The 21,662-nt window shown below is 36.0% G+C and overlaps 1 protein-coding gene across 1 annotated transcript in view; it reads right to left on the bottom strand.

Moving 5' to 3' along the window:
- Positions 1-5,375: 5,375 nt before the first annotated feature.
- Positions 5,376-21,662, bottom strand: part of LOC128995331 (phosphatase and actin regulator 4-A-like) — a 172,794-nt gene continuing 156,507 nt past the window's right edge. The window contains exons 4-7 of the mRNA XM_054420319.1: positions 18,962-19,060; positions 13,107-13,214; positions 12,960-13,067; positions 5,376-5,434 (exon numbers count right to left, since the gene is read on the bottom strand). Of these exons, the coding sequence (XP_054276294.1) occupies positions 5,376-5,434; positions 12,960-13,067; positions 13,107-13,214; positions 18,962-19,060 (374 nt within the window). The remainder of the gene's footprint in view (positions 5,435-12,959; positions 13,068-13,106; positions 13,215-18,961; positions 19,061-21,662) is intronic.

Here is a 21,662-nt window from a genome sequence, read left to right as displayed (position 1 = left end):
TTTGTAATCACAAAGGAAATAAGAGCTCTATAGTTCAGTCAAATCGGTATGGATTTGGCGCCGAGTACGAAGTAGAGAAGGAAGACATATAAAATAATAACAGACAATAATTTATGTTAACATTTTAAATCTTCCCGTTTTTAGTGAGTTAAACAAATCCCACTGCAGTGTTTTTGTTGTGTCTGGTGTGTAATACCCTAAGGGAGTATGTTTTATCTATGGTAATACGTTTACAGTCTGGGTAAAAAGTTTAATCAATACAGAATCGTAATGTTTTTTATACCGATAGAGGCGATGACATATCGTCGATTGTTGTTGATTAAATTACACGTGGGTTTGATTTATTTAGATTTACCACAAAAATAGTATACCTTCGACAACCTAAATGAAGCACCCGCAGTTGAGTTCAGTCAGTTACTGTTATATAAAGTGTTATAAATGTTTATTAGGTCGTATTACCTGTTCAATTTTATAATTTGATTTGCAATTTGCATTTAGGTATCGTACGGTAGTTTATTTCAAAACACGCTTTAAGTTGTCTAGTAATCAAAGCAGCTTAAAAAAAGAAAATAATTAAAATTCATTAAGTTGCCAAGCGTGATAAGTATTTGTGAAAGATTGGCAACTCTGAAGGGTCGGTAAAGGCGGTGACACACTATCGATCTTTTCCCCGATCAAGACCCCGAACCGAGCAGGGAGAAGGGAGAAGGGAGATAAATATCAGCAAAATTTTACTCCGAACATGACCAAGACCAGACGAATTCTACCGAGCGCGGCAAAAGGAAGTTTGGAGAGAGATAGAGAGTGTGTGCGAGTAAGAGCGCGGAGGCAGTGCCGTGGAAGAGGGAGGGGGGTGCCAAAAAGTTTCTATAACATAAAAATTATTGTTAAAAGTCGCATTTTGAAAACTTGTCGAAAAAATAAAATATTCTAGAAAGGATGCTTAGTTATATCTATTGATTTCTATTGGTTTTATTCATTGAAATAACGTTACAGAATGATAATTTTAATTGCCTTTAATAATATTAATGTTTATATTATTTTTAAAAGAATTTAAGTCAACATCAATTACTTAATTCAACCTTAATATTATTGATATAATTGATTTAACGGTTTCTACACTTTCAACCTTGACCAAACAAACCAACACATTCCATCTTACATTACATCTTAAATGATTATAATATATAACGGCAACATATTACCCAACATTTATTTATTTTACCAATTTAAGAGTTTAATTGCCATATTAAATCAGAACTATCAATGCTAGCGCAGGCGGCCGCTCGGTGCGGCGCTCGCGACGATGTACGGGGCAAAAATGTACCGTGACACACTATCGTACATCGGACCGTACATCGGACCGATCTTTTCTTTGATCTTTCGCCAAAAAACCGCCTCCAGAGCGCTCGTCTCCCTGCTCGGCCTGATGTCTTGTTCGGCGTCTTGATCGGTGTACGGACCCGTGACACACTATCGAACATCCTCCCTTCGACCTCCCTTCTCCCTTCTCCCTGCTCGGTTCGGGGTCTTGTTCGGGGAAAAGATCGATAGTGTGTCACCGTCTTTAAACGGCCTGTCGGGCCGCGAGTGGCAGAACTGTAACGTTGATGCGATCAGGTGGTAAGACGCCACTATCACATCAGAGCGCACTCGAGATATGAGCAATTGTTGATGTCATTCAGCCAATACTGGATTGAAGTAAACAACAGTTATCTGTGAAAGGAATGTGAATTACAGCTTTGGCACGAGTTGTTATTGTACTAACAATTACTGAGCAAATAACTCTTCGACATTGCTGACTAAATTTGCAAAAGTAGCAGTAATTATTAACTTTGACTACCGATTGAAGTAGAGATCCTGTTCAGGTAACAACGTTATAAAAAACGAATGAAGTTGCGTCCAGTTGAGTAGTGAGGGACCAGCAAAGTGCACTGATGACAATTTTTGTTACTTATCGAATACACCAGCTTTTTTACCACACGAAATTGAAACGACGGATCGTTGTTAACTAGTTAATATAGTTACTTTCATGTTATCTCACGGAATTAACGGAATTAAAATCACCATAAAAACAGCGGAGTGCTGACGGCATGATGATATTATAGAGAGTTGACGTCGACGAGAAATGTTTAAAGCTAACAATTTGACCCATATAGCTGCAGTTGTCTTGAGTAGCTGACATAAGCGCGACCTGATTATGCTTGCATTGAAGCATGTTTAGATTCAACGTTCTTTTATAGCTCGAGGAAAATCCTCAATAGGTTGTCTAGAGAAACAAGGAAATTACCAAGAATGATAGGACATGTTATTTCGACTACTCTTCCTGTTAAATTGTATTTATATTTATACAATTGGCAGGTAAAAATCAAAATGACTGAAAGCGATTAACACGCTAAATTAATTTAGGTTTTATGGAAGGAGCAACACACATACCACAGTATCGCCTTTATTATTGTGCCATCAGAAGTTTGATCTTTTAACAATCACAAGGCTCTTACCAATTTAGACTTATCCAACAAGCATGGCGGCTTTTTGTATTTGTAAAGTGTTTGGTAGTAAATCACTTAGCCTCGTTTTTCCTCTCTGTATTAAGGTTGTAAACGAAGAATGTACATTTATTTTCTTAACGCGATTTCTTAAAAATGATAAAAGTGGTATGAAATGCTGCAAGCTCGGTCCCTAGCTCATTATCAGCTGATTACCGCCATTTGTGGCGCCTCCTTACCCTTTCATCTTTGACACGAACGCCATTTTTGCACAAGTAGTTGTAAATCATGCAAAGGGTAAGCTAGCTACAGCTTCCTCGTGTGGAGCTTATACAGTATTTGGGTCAACAGTTCACGCGTGAGATGTAACTACTTAACTTATGTAATGAAGTGGTTTATATTTGAAGGGGTCAATGGAAAACAAACATTATCACAATAACAACATTTTACACCAGACACTTTTTAATGTTTAAGGACTCACGAGAAAAGATTTTTAACTTATTAACAATTATTTATTTTAAAATCTATTACTATTATAAAAAAGGATGTAGTATCTGTATGTCTGTGTGTTTTTTCTGTGTGTCTGTCTGCCTGTTTGTGTGTTTGTATGAGCTAAACTCAAAAACTACTGAACCGACTGGGCTCAAATTGCAAAAAATAAAGCTACAGCTCCGAGCATATATATATAGTAAATATTGATTAGCCATCATGGCAACAAAGTACAATCTCACAACGTTTAAATGTAAATTAGCAGAATTGTCAAATGAATTTGTATTTCACAATTCCATACAGCTGATTCAAACATATTATTATTAAATACTGCATGAATATTAGAACAGAAACGGTATGGATCATAAATATAAATAAATGATGTCACTATAAATGATGACTTATATTTGAGTATAATTGAGTATAGCCCGAAGGTAAACATGATTTAACATTACATAAATAGAGCTGTCAAACCAGTTATTAGTGTAGGATTCGTTCAGTACCGTCATTTGTTTATGTTTATGATCTATACCTAGTTATATGAGAATTATTTTCCAAATATTTTTGTGAAAACATTAATAAAGTTGTTGGACTATTGTGATGGATTTTTGATTACAGGACAAACTACTCACTATGTTGTGTGGCTATACCTTAAAATCATGTAACTTCCTTAGTCTATACAATAAAATAAAGACTTCGAGATAATTCGACGCCGTGTTGCTTGGAAGTGTCTCGAAAGATAATAATAGCCCATCTCTTTTTTACCATGAAAATCTGTCTTTTACTTAAACCTTGGACTAGGATTGCAAGGTATTGTGTATACGAGTAAACAAGCAATTTTGATTTGCAAAACACAATATGTATTTCAACTGCGCTACCTACAATTAATCCTTTGCGATTGTTTATTTGTTATTTTTTTGGATTTTAATTAATAAATGATAGAGTTTGAAACAATTTCACACTATTTTGTTGAATGAATTTCGCATAGTTTACTGTTTACACCTCATTCGGCTTAGGACGCATCCGGTTTTTTCGTCAAAGTCACTCAACTGTATACTGTAGTCAATTAATTTAATTAGTAAAACATCGAGATAACCCAAATCTCAAAACGTAGCATGATCAACATGTTAATTTTAACATAATGGTTCGTTATCTATAGCTATAACTGGATAGCTTAGTGATTAAAGTAGGCTAGTAGGATAAGTAATGGTCACCCAGAGAATATCAGTAGATTTTTGATGGTACAAAACTGATCCCAGCTGTCCTTAATAGTTTAATTTTCAAATAGACTATTCTGGCTTTTAAGCAAACGGCTAGTCATAATCAGAAAAAAATCCACACAAGGCATGTGATTCTACACTCATCCACTAGCACACCGGGCTGTTCTCCACCACCCTCCCTACACCTCATAATTAATTTATTAGTGGTAAATGTTGGACTATAACATAAACATTCACTTAAAAAATTATTAAATCGCATTAATCTATTACATTCAGATTAGACTATAGCATAACAATCTTAAGACAACTTTATATGATCAATTTAATACTTCATCATACGATTACCTAATGTACACTTTTTTTTGTTTATGCTTGCAAATTTCCTGATAAAAAACAATTTCTCTCTTAATATGGTTTATTATGGTTCATATAGTGGGCTGACATTTTTGAAACATTAATGAATTATATCTAGACATACTTACACCATAGACTATTTTATTATGTAATCCTTATGGATGAGCAAAATTATTGCATGCTTTCTGTATATATTTTTTAATATTATAATACAGCGCAAATCTTATAGCCTACTATATACGGCCTAAAATTAGAGTGAAATATTTTTGTCAACATTAACACATTAATCAACAGACTTTTCATGGTACACTACTATAAAAGCTGCAATTAAACCGTGGCAATCTTAACTGAAATTCATGAAACACTAATGAAAATAAACAATAAATTAACAAATATAAACAAAATGTAAAATAACATAATGAAATAAACAAACAAAAGCCGGCTACGTAGCCGTCAGACGTAGCTGCGGTGTGAACAGTGCACGGGCGACGTATTAATACACCAAATACGTCTGCAGACGTCTTGCTACGCCGGTGTGAACAGGCCTTTAGCTCGTATGTGGGTAAAAATTCAATAAGTCGTGTTCACAGCTGGGTTTGATTGTTGAGAGGGTTGGATCAGCTGACATTTAATTGTTGACGTCGAGTCGATGGGATGTTTGTAGAGGGGTGGAGGTGTGAGCCGACACTTCCATCACCTCAACACCTCCCCCACCACCACAAGGCTTCTGTAGCAATAGCAGCGATCGCTCGACTGGGCGAGTCTTTTGCTTTCCTTGTATTACGTAGTCCCCATCGACCCTCCGCTTACTACTCGCTAAGCGCTAAGCGCTGGGGAAGTAGACCAAGTTGAGCTTTGATGTTTTGTCCCGCACGCGGCGCGCTGTAATCAAATACCACCACATCTAGAGTTGGTTGGCGAATAACACTGTATCGTCTTACATTGACATTTTGAGCAAATTTTGCTACTTTGTAATTACTGTACTTATGAAGTTTATCTGCAATAGTGTTCAGTGCTGTATGTTTAACTCAATTATTATAAGACGTGCATCCTATGTTACAAGGTTAAGGAGTAAGCTATGATATGTAACATCATATTTACAACTGAGCATTGGCACAAAATGTAACATTTTAGGTTAACATTTATTAGCTGGCGCCAAAACGTCGTGTCTGCAGTTACTCAAGAGTCCCCTTAACAATGCATTACTACATTTAACTGAAATATAATTTTATTCCCAGTTTACATTGAAAATGAAATTGAGTTATATTTTAGGTATGTGCCGTATTTTATATACCAAAAAGGATAACATCGGTTAGCTCTGCGATTTTTAAAGTTAATAATAACAAACTTTGTTGCTCAAAACGAGAAAGTCAATCGGTCCCGGGTCTAAGTCTTACCATGAGACCTACGGTAATAGCTTATTCCCTATATGGGAAATTCGCTAAAAATTAGCATGACTACGAACACGTATTCTTGACTTTCGTCACATAAACATGCAATTTACTAAAACAACCCATATCCTGTAACAGCTATGATACTTGAGTAGGATATCCTAAATGTACTGCATCTATGTCAATTAAGAGACTCGTGTAGCAAAGAATTGCTTTGACTGAATAATTGAGACGACCGTCCAATCGACGAGTATTCATTTGGCTATTCATAGCTAAACATTGGGCGACATCAACAATTATTTACATTGGCTTGAATTTCGGTTTTCTTTGATACCTTGACGTACAAATGTCAGATCTTATACAGCCTACAAGTAGATCAACAGCAGTCAGTTAAGGATTCGAGTACTGTACTCAACGTATCAGATTCTTTTTCATGTCTACATGCAAATTTGTATAGAAGGAGACTGAAATTTTCCTAGGAGTATACTGTATTATACTTTCACTGAAAAGTTGCCTTGTTCTAGTCTTATGTTTTCCTGTTAAGCAAATATTTCGTCCAGATAAGATAGGCCTAAATAGAAATTATTTGATCATTTCCCATTCTGTCTTGCAGCCAATGTTGAACATATCAATGTCCACATTAAAGTATCGAAACGTGTAAAAGTGAAATATTTTAACCAAGGACAAATCCAATGTTACACAAGAAGGGACGTTGGTATAGAACTTATTACTTAAGCACAATAAATTAATAATTTAAAATTTGGTAACTTAGTAATGTTGTGTCTATGGTGAAAGGCTAAGCCGGGAAAGTTAGTTTTTACCCAGGCAGCAGTAAGTTGGCGATGTTTGCGCGTGTAGGGTATATTGATTATGAATGTGAACACGCATCCCCTGGCTCAGCCACGGCACTCTACTGTGCTGTGATGACTACTGGAATCTAACTTTTAAAATATTAATGCTATTTATCACTACCTACATAGTAACAGATACTTAAAAACTGTAAAAGTCTGATTCTTTGTCGTAAAACAATAACGAAAATACATGAATACCATTTGGGTAAAAGACGGTTGTAGGTTAAGTAACTTTGAAGGGATTTGTTCACAAAATGAACAGATCAAGTTATCCACGGAAAAGAAGTGTCGAATGATCTTAGGGGAATAGACGTCATTGAACTGGCGAAAATACTAGCCGATATTTTGTATGCATTGCTGTATATTCTGAGCACTGCTAGTTGAATACACACAGAGTAAATAATATAGGATTTTCTAGATGGTTCCTTTTTCTGTGATTGTAGCGTGCCCCGAAGAGCAATTGCATTATTTATCAAGCGTTAATAGATGCATAGTTAGTTTGCAAATGGTTTGTGAATATATTAATGCATTTGATGTAAAACTCAAATCAACGATGAAATGCAAACCTAAGTAGTTCAATTTTCACATGGTGCGATATACAATATAATATTGTCACATCAGTCGACAGTCGACAGAGAATGACGCACGCCGCTCCTCTCAGTGTTGACGGTTGATGTAATTGACGTGGACATTGATTGTATCACAATGTAACACTAGAGATCAGATATTACAATATTACATAACGCCTACTGATATGTAATCAGTTGTATTTGGAATAAATACATAAATATACTTGATAATTTGAAAATAATGCTTTGATCTTTATAATGTTAGAACTTGAAAATAAAAAAATTGGAATCGTAAGTTTTGATCGTTAAGTAGTTTAAAAATAACCATAAAACTAAAAACAGAAGAAAGAGAATATGTAGTAGTTACAATGGTTTGGGAATAAATTTAACTTCCGGACAACAAATTTGCCAAAACATATTTGAAGTGTACAGAATTTTATTTTATTACATTTTATGTTAGTGAACGGTGACAATAATTAATTTCAACATCGAAATAGTTCCAAAAACCTTTATAGTTTTAGTGCTTTGGTAATAATATCTAATTACTTACTTTATACACGGTATTGTATCATAAACCTCTTGTTAAATGAATTAAAGGTTTTTTCAAATAAGAATAATCTTTTTAAAATAATCTAATATATAAAATTCTCGTGTCACAGTGTTTGTCTGCAAACTCCTCCGGAACGACTTCACCGATCGTTATGAAATTTGGTGTGTAAATTCTGTAGGTATGCGAATCGGATGTAAACTATTTCCCGTTTCGAAATTCTTAAAAGGGCTCCGCCCCAGTGGCTCTGGAGTTTCCCATGTTAACCTTATGAGAAATGGAATTAATGAATCTTAACAGCTGTTTCAATTAAACAAGTTGGTTCTGTTCTATGATGTTCAATAGCATTAAAGTTACAAGGATTACCAACAGGGTGCAGCACTATTATTTCTTTTACATTTATGACAACAGCTAATTTGCAACCAAAAGGTGAGTGAGCGTAGCGAACGAACTTCAACCTGGAGGCAAGTTAGCGTAGCGAACGAGCTAACCTGAAGGCAAGTGAGCGCAGCGAACGAGCTCCAACCTAAAGGTGAGTGAGCGTAGCGAACGAGCTCCAACCCAAAGGTGAGTGAGCGTAGCGAACGAACTTCAACCAGGACGTGATTGAGCGATGTGAACGAGATCATCTTGAAAATTAAACCTAACGGTACTTTCTTTCCATCGGTCTGTCTTGGGGGAAACCTATAACTTAGGCGATACGAAGTTCGCCGGGTCAGCTAGTAGTTAAATAAATTTTCATTTTAAGTATAGCATTGCGGCGTGACAGGTTGCTAGGTAACGGCGTCATGTCAATACCCTATAGACACAGGTCAGATAAGACTGTTGGCTGAAGGTGGGCCTTTAGCAGCACATATCAATAGGTTGACTAGTTATTGAAGGATTGGAAGTGCACTTTAGATTTTCTTTGTTCATAAATGTTTGTGGCTACGTTTAAAGGCAGTATTACCACGTACTACTCATCATTCTGACCGTTCCTAGTAACACATTTAGCTAATTCATTTCACAATTTTTGTTATTCAATTAGTTACATTGATGAACATAACCTTTTTTTTAGAATTAATTTAATCTTATCTTATCTTTGTGTATTAAGTAAGTCACATGGCCTATTCTTGTTTAAATCTATACAGTGCGCCAGATCTAGTTTATAATATTAATAATAATAATCCCGAAACCAATCTTCATATAGTCACACATAGAGTGTAAAAGTACTGTATGTGAATTTTATCGCGGAACGAATATAAGTTGATTTGTAGAATTTCACGACACTAAAACAATTTTAGTTTTGGACACTTTATCCAAGCAAACGCAACAAATCACAAGAAGATGCCTCGATGAATTAATATAATATTAGTTCAAAAATGACCTACCGACCAGGGGCTTTTTATTATGTCATAAACGGAAGAGCGAAACAGATTAAATGGCCCTCAGCGGATGAATCTTATAATATCTTGACACAAGCGATTATCGATACGGCCGTTATCCGGGATGAATAATTTGTTTGCGAATACTGTAAACACTGATTCAGAGGAAACAATATTGCATTTTGTTTGTCGTTGTATCATCGGACTACGCGTTCATGTTAGATTGGTGAATGGTCATTGACATGTGAATATAATGTAGCGCGTGTTTAGCGTATTTACGAGTATTGATCTGCTAGCAACGCGTCCAATATTATTTTTATTCGTTTCACAACTATCTTACTTTTACCGACGTAAAACGGAAGCTTTTTAACGTTAAATAAAAAATCAGACGAAATGAGCAGTTTAAACACTACGAGACAAGATCAACAGAATGAGGAATAACATGATTACGTTTTTTAATTGACGCCAAGTGTTATTGCATTACTATGTAAAAATCAGTTACTATTTTCAGAGGATACATAGTTTTTTTTATATAAATCATCCGATTTACAAACGCACACGTAATTGAAATATTATGTTCTTCCGTAAACACATCAGACTATATAGCCATAGACTATATAGCTGGCCCAGCTACTTAACATTCATAGTTAGAACCTAAACAAAACATTTGTATTTTATAAAACTAAAATGTAATTTAGCAACAATTGGTTTACGAAGGAGATGATTTCCTGATAGCTGACTGAAACGACAAGATAAGTTAGAGTAAAAACAAAATACTTTAAAGTCAGTAAAAACATAAATGAAATAAAACATCTTTCGGACATTTTACGGGTAAACAAATAAGTAAAAAGATATACGTCGTTTACAAACGTACAGCAATGCAAGTTCACAAATAATTACAATAGATATGTAATAAACAAATTAACTGATTATGTTAAGAGATTATCTCTACTCATGCACGTTTGTTTTGTAATGAATCAATGACATCTTTTTATGAGCTATGGTCAACGCCTTTTCAAAATTTTACGTTACAAAATGCTTTGATTAATTAATATATGTTTATTTAAACCTGCACAAAATCGCTTTTATAAGTATCCAACGTATTCGATTACAAAATTAGAAATCGATATATAAAATCAAAATAAACGATCGTGAAATAAATAGACCTTTTAGATTTTACATCCAAACATCGTCAACCAAAAATATTGTATGGAAATCTAAAAAAATAATATGATAGGTATGGAAAGAAAAATGCAAAATCAAAATATAGCCTAGTCAAAAATCAAACAAAGCTCAATCGAACCCTACAAATAGACTACCCCTTATCAGTTACACCCTTTACTCGACATATACAGTTCTTACGTCTATACAGTAGATACGTGCTACGTACACACGTACGGACACGCCACTAGTATATTGACCCACTGACACAACGACGACACGGACACGACCCGGCACGGTTCAGACCCTATCACATGCTGTTCTGTTCACTTCGGACGTCTCCGTCGCCGTTCGGCTACGCTCGGCAACGCCCGACGACCACCGCGCTTATATTGCCTACTGGCGCCTTCACACCCCACTTTTGTTTACTGTTTGTTTACGTCTTTATGTATTGCGTTCTAATTTCATCTCGGTTGTGAATTTGTATGCTTATATCTAAAATAACTTGACCCCTAAACTCCAGTTATAACCAATGTATATTCTGTAAACACCTGTTATGACGTATAAGGATACTACTCGGTTAACCCTAAACTCCGGTTTTAACTGCAATGTATATTCTAAACACCTGTTATGACATTTAAGGGTACTACCTGGTTAACCCTAAACTCCGGTTTTAATTGCAATGTATATTCTAAACACCTGTTATGACATTTAAGGGTACTACCTGGTTAACCCTAAACTCCGGTTTTAACTGCAATGTATATTCTGTAAACACCTGTTATGACGTATAAGGATACTACTCGGTTAACCCTAAACTCCAGTTATAACCAATGTATATTCTGTAAACACCTGTTATGACGTATAAGGATACTACTCGGTTAACCCTAAACTCCGGTTTTAACTGCAATGTATATTCTAAACACCTGTTATGACATTTAAGGGTACTACCTGGTTAACCCTAAACTCCGGTTTTAACTGCAATGTATATTCTGTAAACACCTGTTATGACGTATAAGGATACTACTCGGTTAACCCTAAACTCCAGTTATAACCAATGTATATTCTGTAAACACCTGTTATGACGTATAAGGATACTACTCGGTTAACCCTAAACTCCGGTTTTAACTGCAATGTATATTCTAAACACCTGTTATGACATTTAAGGGTACTACCCGGTTAACCCTAAACTCCGGTTTTAACTGCAATGTATATTCTGTAAACACCTGATATGACGTTTAAGGGTACTACCCGGTTAACCCTAAACTCCGGTTTTGACTGCAATGTATATTCTGTAAACACCTGTTATGACGTTTAAGGGTACTACCCGGTTAACCCTAAACTCCAGTTATAACCAATGTATATTCTGTAAACACCTGTTATGACGTTTAAGGGTATTATCCGGTTAACCCTAAACTCCGGTTATAACTGCAACATATATTCTGTAAACACTTGATATGACGTTTAAGGGTTTTATCCGGTTAACCCTAAACTCTGGAACTGCAACATATAGGCTATTCTGTAAACAATTGATATGACTTTTAAGGGTATTATCCGGTTAACCCTAAACTCCGGTTTTAACTGCAATGTATATTCTGTAAACACCTGATATGACGTTTAAGGGTATTATCCGGTTAACCCTAAACTCCGGTTATGACTGCAACATATATTCTGTAAACACTTGATATGACGTTTAAGGGTATTATCCGGTTAACCCTAAACTCCGGTTATGACTGCAACATATATTCTGTAAACACTTGATATGACGTTTAAGGGTATTATCCGGTTAACCCTAAACTCCGGTTATAACTGCAATGTATATTCTGTAAACACCTGATATGACGTTTAAGGGTATTATCCGGTTAACCCTAAACTCCCGTTATACTGTAACTGCAATGTATATTCTGTAAACACCTGTTACAATATGATGACGTATAACATTTCATTTACCTTTGGGGTGTAGCAGTATAAACAATGGGGCGCTAAACCCTCGAATTAATCGGCTCTCCCGCCGTTTTAATTAACTTCCAAGGTTCAGCACGAGAAGTCTAAATTATTCATTTAGTGCGTGTACTCGAACTAAGCACGGATCACATTTAACATATTCGACAATGTGTTTACCATTATAGACAGTTTTGAAATCTAATTGTGCTCTATTAATAGATTTCAAAGAATCAGTTAAACAATTAGGTGCATTCTGCATCGTCATGTTATTGAACCGTTTAATAATAATAATAAATCTATCAATCAATAATACCAACATCCACCCTCGCATAGTCCACATTAATTGTATTAGGTTTGCATAAGGTCCGATCGTCCGACCTTAAAGAGCTACTTCCCTATAAGGCAATTCGCTAAAACTCAGCAAAAACCATTACGTTTTCTCCTTGTAATGGTCCCATCAAAAGGTTTGAACATGTCCCTATAACTCAAACAAAGCAACCAATCCCTGTAAAAAATAATGAAATACCAGCCGGCGTGCATAGTCTGTCAATGTCTAAAAACATTAAACAATTGAGGAACATACCAGCGTTGTTGTTGAGAGGAGACGTGAGCGAGGTAGGGCGGTACTGGGTCGGCGTGGTGGTGGTCTGGCCTGCTGTAGGGAACGGCGGGCCTCCTGGGTGATCTCCCCCTGGAACATGACGAAACATTAAACAATTGAGGAACATACCAGCGTTGTTGTTGAGAGGAGACGTGAGCGAGGTAGGGCGGTACTGGGTCGGCGTGGTGGTGGTCTGGCCTGCTGTAGGGAACGGCGGGCCTCCTGGGTGATCTCCCCCTGGAACATGACGAAACGTTAACCTATCCTATGACTCCATGCCATAGCTCCATCTTAAGTGATTCAGATTCAGAAACACTTATTCAAGATTTACAATATTCCAATGCAGAATGCCGTCAATAAAAACAATGAATTCATTTTATAAAAGGTTATCAAAATGCTCACTAAATGAGTAGTAACGTTTGCTTATCTTACTAATATTATAAATGTGAAAGTTTGTGTGTTTGTTTGTTTGTTTGTTTGTGTGTTTGAAGTTCAATCACGCATAAACCACTAGACGGATTGGGCTGAAATTTGGCATGATGATAGCTTACATTCCCGATTAACATATAGGCATATTCTTATCTCAAAAATCCTTTCGGGCTCCGCCCCAGTGGCTCTGTAATTCCCCATGTCAACCTTATGAGTATTCATATTTAAAGGGAATTACAGAATTTAGTCAGCTGTTTCAACTAAAAAAGTTGGTTCTATGATATGGAAAAGCATTAAAAAGTTATAAGATTTACCAACAAGGTGCAGCACTATATTTTTTTTTTTTATTTATGAAAACAGCTAATTTGAACTAAGCAGCAACAAAAAACTGTGATACGCAATGAGAACTGTCAAAGTAGGATTGTTTACAGTTATGTTTATGTTTTTCATTTCATGAATAATTTGTCATATTTTGCCAATTGTTGATCATTTATTTTTCTCTATTGTTTAGGTGAAGTGGTAGAACATTATGGCTATGGTAGATGTGTAATACTATAGAATACTGTAAATTTAAAAAAAGCAAATTTTACCAAACAGTGTCCTCCCTTATTGCAAACGCAAAGCTTGAGTATAACTGCAATAATTATTTTATACTTATATTCCAACCCCGTACGAAGGACGGGTACTCTGCTAGTTATAAATATTTTCAATTTATTTTTAATTGTATTAATATTATTAATTTTCATGATATCTTTAGGCATAGAATACAAAAACCTAGTACCTGCAGCGGTGGTGTTTTTTTTTTTATATGATAAAACTTTAAATTTTGCCTCTGGATGGCTGGGTAGTTCCGATGCCGAGTATTATAATTATGTGTGTGATTCCCAATTTTGGAAGTGTATGTTTATTCATTTCACTTTTTAGATTAATTCTAGTTTTATAAATATATAATCCATACACTGTAAATATATTTAATTTAGCAAAATACTGTTTCGCCGACTGGTTGTCTCCTAAGTTTAACATGATGCGTATTGCTCTCTTTTGTAAAATTAATATACTATCTAAACTTTGAATTTTTGTTGCACCATATAATTCAATGCCGAATGCAATATGTGAGTTTATGTGAGCATAGGAAACCTTCACTGAACAATCAATGTAGGATAATATATCAAGGACAAGCGGAGGACCCATAAGTTAACTCTGAGATACTCCATAGGCTTGAACTCCTACATTTCGACTTCATGCCATTGCGTAGAAGCTTCCGTAGTAAGATACACTAAAAACCAGTTGTATATCTTGTTATTAGAATATCCAGGAGTCGACTATAACACATTGTAGCTGCAAAAGAGGCAAGAAATTTTTATTTTGCAACTGTAGTGCAAGCATATGTTAAAATAATGTCTACATATTGTTCTTCTATGTATACGGAATTTCAAGAAATATATACGAAAACTAAACAAGAATGGGCCATAAAAATGTATTGTAAAATTACCTACTACTAACAAAACAAATTTGCGTTAGTCGTTTCACTTTAAAGAATTAACTTTAGTAAAGCCCTTTACGACAGTCAGTACCAGCCTCAAGAGGTAAATAAACATCAACAACACAACACTGCGAGTCTTCACTCGAGTGACAAGGGGGTTTCAAGTGGACAAGGCAAGATTGTGAAGCTTTTAGCGAAATTGACATTGTCCTAGGACACTGGCTGGCGACAAAACTTTACATCTTCAACTACGTTTAATGTTTTCACGTGGCACAACGGAGTCTTATTGGTATTGTAGTTTTGACTTTGTCCTAAACCACTGTCATGGGAAAACATGTGAACCATCATCAACAATATTTTAAATGTTGTTGCGAGACACAGGGGGGTTTATTGACATTTTTATTGTGGTTTTTGATTTGACCTAGAACACAGACTTTGGGGTAAACGTGATCTTTAACGATGTTTGACCGCAAATGGTTATGATTATTTATTATATGGTTTAGTGTTGTAACAGAGCTCAATGTACATTTATCATATTTTTATTGTATAGAGTTGTTTCTTATTTCATCTTGCCTCGCCTTCGTTGTACATTCTCACTTAGCAATGATGACTAAACAAAAATGTCATAAACTGATTCCTTGATTATATTACTGTTTTATATTATGAACTTAGACTGCGAATCATTTGCATAACTTTATTGTATTACTTTTGTATTGTTTTACTGACACGGAATTTCATTTTATTTCAATATATTTGTTCAACGTTTCCACATAGTACATTGAATTGTGACAGTGTGCTTAACTAGTATATACGGTTGTTACAGGCTAAAAGTACCACAGTACAAAAAATGTATGTAGGCTATATATAAGAAAAAAATTTACAATTAAATCAAACTAATTGAGGAACATCTCGACATAATATTAATCCTACGGTAGAGTAGGGCCTATCGAGTTTTACCACGACGAGTATCCTTCGGTAATTTAAGATTAAATAGCGATTTAAGAGAATTTAATGTTGGTAAACTGTTATATTGATGGACACGAAATGTGCAACTAGTAATTCACCCTTCATAAACGAAAAATATTACAATATCGTTTTGAATTGAGCATTTAGAAAATTATCACATTTTTACTAGGAAGAGACAAGTGCCTCAAGATAATTCAAGGACTTGGAGGACTTGGCCAACAGACCTCTTAAACAAAATTATGTGGCAAAGTGCTCAAAATAATAAATCGCTGAACATTAAGTTTAAAATTAGTTTTTCTACGTTTGAGTCAATGTAGGTATAATTAAGCTGAAATTTCGGATAAACCAGTTTCATTTAGGTGTTTAGTATTTAAAAAGACTATAAGCCGGCATCGATTCATTAAGGGATAGAAAGTGAGGGATGGAGGTTGAGACGGAGGGGGGGGGGAAATCCGCCAACTGTTTACTTTACTTTACTAATGAATCCCCAAGTATTGTAGTTACAGATTGCATTGCGTAATATCAAAGTTTAGTCAAATGCAATCAAACGACAGTTAACATTTTGTTTATTGATCCACGTTCCACATTTGCTATAGGCTACTACAGCCAATACTAAAACACTACACTACACACTAAACTTATCAGATAGAAAGTACTGTGATTGGTTTAAAGAGTACAAGGTATAAAAACCACATAATAACAGCGAGTAATTTATACACTAATTAAGGTTAATATACTTTGAAATGTATTGTGAGGGGTCCATAATATATTTAAGAATCATAAGTATAAGCGAACAATGAATTAAACATCATATTATATTCTCTAACATCATATTATATTCTCAAAAAATATAATAAAAAAGTTCAAACCTTCAGTATATCGTATTTAGTAATTAAGTCAATAGATTCGTGCTCAACCCAAATGTAAAGAACAAAATAATATGTAAAAAAGACACAAAATCTATATAAATACAAAGCGACCGACAAGAAAGAGACATACACCTACTAGCGCAATATGTGAATGGTTACGAACTAAGTTATCTGGAAACGAGTAACGACATTATGTTCATCGACCTTGTCGTTGGTATCAGGCAAGACATTTGACCGAATACCAATTAGACTGGGTAAGACTCGAAATACAATCAGGACTGGAAGATGAAATGTGACCCAGTAGGGCATTTAATTTAATTGTCTTTAATTTAAAAATCAAGTAATCTTAAATGCTTTAAGATGACTTGATTTTTGGACAAAAGATGACCTGGTACTACGGTGGATTTGGCGTACTAACTGTTGTTTTACATTAAAGTACATTATAGTCTAACGTTTTCAGAGCCTTAAAAATACCAGGCATCCATTACTAATTAGTTATCCCGATTGCTGTCTATTCTTTAGTTATTTGTTCATCACTGAGAAAGTAAAATAGCTTTAACTACCGGTACTGAATTGTGTTGCTTTCCGCACGCTACTTGATTGTCTCTTTATCTACCGCAAGTGGAAAACTTCTAATTTACGAGAAAAACGACGATAAATTCTTGAAAGAAAACAAACACTGGAATCGATAACAGGAGCATGAGCGGGAATAACGATTGTATACAAGATGCAGAGGAAGCTACTGACAACATGACAACATGCACATCCGCGCTACCTAGGAGCAACGGCTGGAACTACTACAACAGCACTAACAGCAGCTGTGCGAGAATGGAGGAATGTCGTGGTTCTCTTTCTTTCCGCTAGGTAGCAGAAAAAGTCAACCACAGTACGAAATGTCGGCAAGGTAGACCGTAAATCAAGAGTCGACATTCAAGCTGCATGAACATTGTAATCGTAATGCAATAACAATTTTCTCATCTAAATAATGGTAGTAACCGGTAATTGCAAAGTATCAAGGTAGTATTGGTCATGTTGTGTCAGTGTCAAAAAGTAAATATTTACATTCCTCAAACTGTGCTGAAACAAAGTATTGTCCACATTCAATGTTAAAGAAATCGTTTTTGAACCAATATTGTTATGACTGATTCTGTCCCAATGCATACGGTTTTTTTATTACATAATGCGTTATTTCTTGTTTTAAAAATATGAAGATATTTTAATTTTTAAATCACATGCAACGGGAATTTATATTCTAAATACCTCAAACGTTGAAACAACGTTACCAATCAAAATTGCTACTAAGAATTCGAATTGTCAACGCACCTTGGTTAGTTACTACAGAACACTTCATAATGATCTTAAAATTCGAACGAATAAATTACAAAATCTAGTGAAAAATACTCGTTCACTAAACTACAAGTAATCTGTACAAACATTTCAAAACATATTCTTTCACTTTATATATTGTGAATTTTGAGTGGGTGAAATTGGCCCATTTCTACAACGGTCGTAGTGTTGGCAGCACTGTACAGATCAGCTGATACACGAAGGTAGTGGCGGTGGTGGGGGTAACAGTCACATGGTCTACTGTAGTGATGTGTGGAGAGGGCGACCTTGACCTTGGCTGGTGGTTGTTTATCTTGCTACGTCATCTCAGAATTTATATTTAAAAGTCTACAAACACCTGGATGAGTGTATACCGGTGTTGCATATTACGAGCCAGGCACGCCAGGGATTCCAATTATACCGGTTTATAGGCTACTTACAACTGCCAACTCGGGTTTGAAAATAGTGACGTCAATTTGTCCGTATCTCACGCAAGTGAGGTCAGCACAGCTCGATGTCATGAATGAATTGTCATTGTGGGTGTTTTCTGTACGTTGTAAAGTGAGTGTATGATGAGTGGCGCGATCTTGTAGTCTTGTTAGTGACTAAGGCCGACATTCCTCAGACACAGCTGTTAATTAATAGTCCATACAGCTAATGGCAACTAGGGACCTACAGTTGTGTGTAATGTGATTATTATCTTACAGGAAAGAACACAGCTTTATTAGCACAAAACCTTCGCCATCGTATAGTATCAATGATGTTATATTTTTGTGCACTTCTCAATAAAAAAAATTGCAAAAATTATGATTTGAGTAAAAACGTTACTTAAGCTAGTGAGGACGCTAAAGCTTCGTAAGGTTGGGGGCGGTTAAGAATGGTACATGACAATAAAAATGAACTATACTGACCAGTGATAGGTAGCGGAGTGGTGGGGCTCTCTAGCAGCAATATACCCTTCTGTACAAGCTCGTCCCTCGGCGCCCGCACCGAGATCTTGCGTTCCAGGGCTGTAACAGACACAACCACATTACAACATCTGGTGGGGCTCTCTAGCAGCAATGTACACTTCTGTACAAGCTCGTCCCTCGGCGCCCGCACCGAGATCTTGCGTTCCAGGGCTGTAACAGACACAACCACATTACAACATCTGGTGGGGCTCTCTAGCAGCAATATACACTCCTGGTACAAGCTCGTCCCTCGGCGCCTGCACCGAGATCTTGCGTTCCAGGGCTGTAACAGACACAACCACATTACAACATCTGGTGGGGCTCTCTAGCAGCAATATACACTCCTGTACAAGCTCGTCTCTCGGCGCCCGCACCGAGATCTTGCGTTCCAGGGCTGTAACAGACACAACCACATTACAACATCTGGTGGGGCTCTCTAGCAGCAATGTACACTTCTGTACAAGCTCGTCCCTCGGCGCCCGCACCGAGATCTTGCGTTCCAGGGCTGTAACAGACACAACCACATTACAACATCTGGTGGGGCTCTCTAGCAGCAATATACACTCCTGGTACAAGCTCGTCCCTCGGCGCCCGCACCGAGATCTTGCGTTCCAGGGCTGTAACAGACACAACCACATTACAACATCTGGTGGGGCTCTCTAGCACCAATATACCCTTCTGTACAAGCTCGTCCCTCGGCGCCCGCACCGAGATCTTGCGTTCCAGGGCTGTAACAGACACAACCACATTACAACGTCAACACAACAGAGTTCGAGAGTCAATTTTGAGGGAAATTAGGAATAGACTTATTGTTTTAACAACAACGACAATCTTTGTGGATATTTTAGGCGATTGAAACTTAATTATAAAGTGATTAAGATCATTTTATGTTATCAATATTAAATAATACAGTGTTACTGGGTTTTAAAATGTTGAGTAACAAAAATATGACATGGACTTTGTTTTCGATGTCTTGATTTGAAAACGTATAAATGTAAACGCCCGTAACAATATTTATGACACTTAATTTCCAATCAAGAATTATAATTAATTACTTAAGATTTTGGATTAAATATTAAGTAAGTTAGGCCCTAATATTCGGAAAAATAGATTTAAAATTTAAGATCCTTTTGGCCATTTAACAAAGTTCTTTATCACAGATAAGAAAATAATTGTAATTGGAGAGGAATGTTTTTCTCGTTTGTTTCTGTACAATATACAGTAAATTGCAATAATCCTCTAAGAAAACATTGATGATGGTTCAGAAACTAATCGTTAGTGGTATATTTTTCATTGTGTGGGAAAAGGCAAAGACAGAATGTTGTAAAATTATCCATTGATAACATTTTGGTAATACCTTTTGCGTAAAGCTGATAAGTAAAAATGACACAAATTATCGTATGAAAAACTGTACATCGGGCCAGCCTAATTGGTTCTGAAATAGCGTGGTGGCGGAGAAAGGGATGCAATTAAAATATAATCAGCCAACATTGTGATTTTGCTATCTGAATACAACGGGCCTATTACAACCAAGTATTGAATACCAACTTGTGGCCATAACATGGTAAGGTAAATAAAAGGTGCATCTCAACTTTCATATTGTAGCAATAACACAATGTGTATTTCTTTTGAATTAACAAAAATATTACAAATGTCATTGACAAAAAACCTGTCCTATGTTCTAATTATATCAATTCAGAAGATTTGTGTTTATTAAGCAACGGATTTACAGTATAATCAAACAATAGCACAAATATCAATCATTGCATGGATTCATGAACGCTACGAGACACATGAAGTCCTCACACTTCAATTATGTACGCGGTTGTTGATGCGTTTGTGTTTCTCCATTTGTTTGGTAGTGTTTTACAGTCTAGTTAGTGAATGGTTGTAAATAGAGAGCGGAGTAGGCCTAGAGGGGGAATTTAAATAGTAGGTTAAGTAATTGCATAGCCATTTTAAAATGTTCTTGATTAGGTTAGTCATGTTAAGGAAAGGTACTTGCGGCTCTAACCTTGCTTTCAAAAGAAAAAGATAGAGCAGAGCAGTTGATCAGTTTGGACAAGATGAGACACATCGCACTTCCTTGCGCAACACCTCATTACATCTACCATACAGTGGTGGTGATACTACAGTGAGGTTCATCGTACGACTGTACTGTACGTAGTAACGGTCCAAGCATCCTATATTGTACAAGTAACGGACCGCAGACGAACTATCCTTTGATTACATCTGTGTCAATCAGTCCATATCAGAGTACAGTAATGATATACTCGGTTTAGTCTTCCTTGGAGCTCTACGCAAAATAAAGACAATGTGCTTCGTTATTAACCACCCCCCCCCCCTAAGTGATTAAAACTGTGATTTAGACCCCTTCGAAAAAAGTTCAACCCCAAAATGCTAAACCCTGTGTAGTGAAACATATTCATCCTTTATGTGGGGCTTAAGCATACCATAGAATCTAAGCACATAACAATGATATGTTAACAGTTCTGCGATTTCAGTACATTTTAATCGTAAACTCATTAACTATGTAATGGTACAATTTAAATGGATATGTGCGCTTGGCTATACTATAGAACACTGATATATTTAACCGATTATGAGGAGAACAGTGTTCTAAACGTGACCTACTCACATGTAGACGGATTTATGGTGCTAA

Source organism: Macrosteles quadrilineatus, unplaced genomic scaffold, assembly GCF_028750875.1.
Source record: "Macrosteles quadrilineatus isolate MER2022 unplaced genomic scaffold, UCM_ALF_1.0 Scaffold_1__1_contigs__length_201487025, whole genome shotgun sequence".
Taxonomy (NCBI): domain Eukaryota; kingdom Metazoa; phylum Arthropoda; class Insecta; order Hemiptera; family Cicadellidae; genus Macrosteles; species Macrosteles quadrilineatus.
The sequence above is the reverse complement of the archived record's forward strand: the minus strand, read 5'-3'. Positions and strand labels throughout refer to the sequence as shown.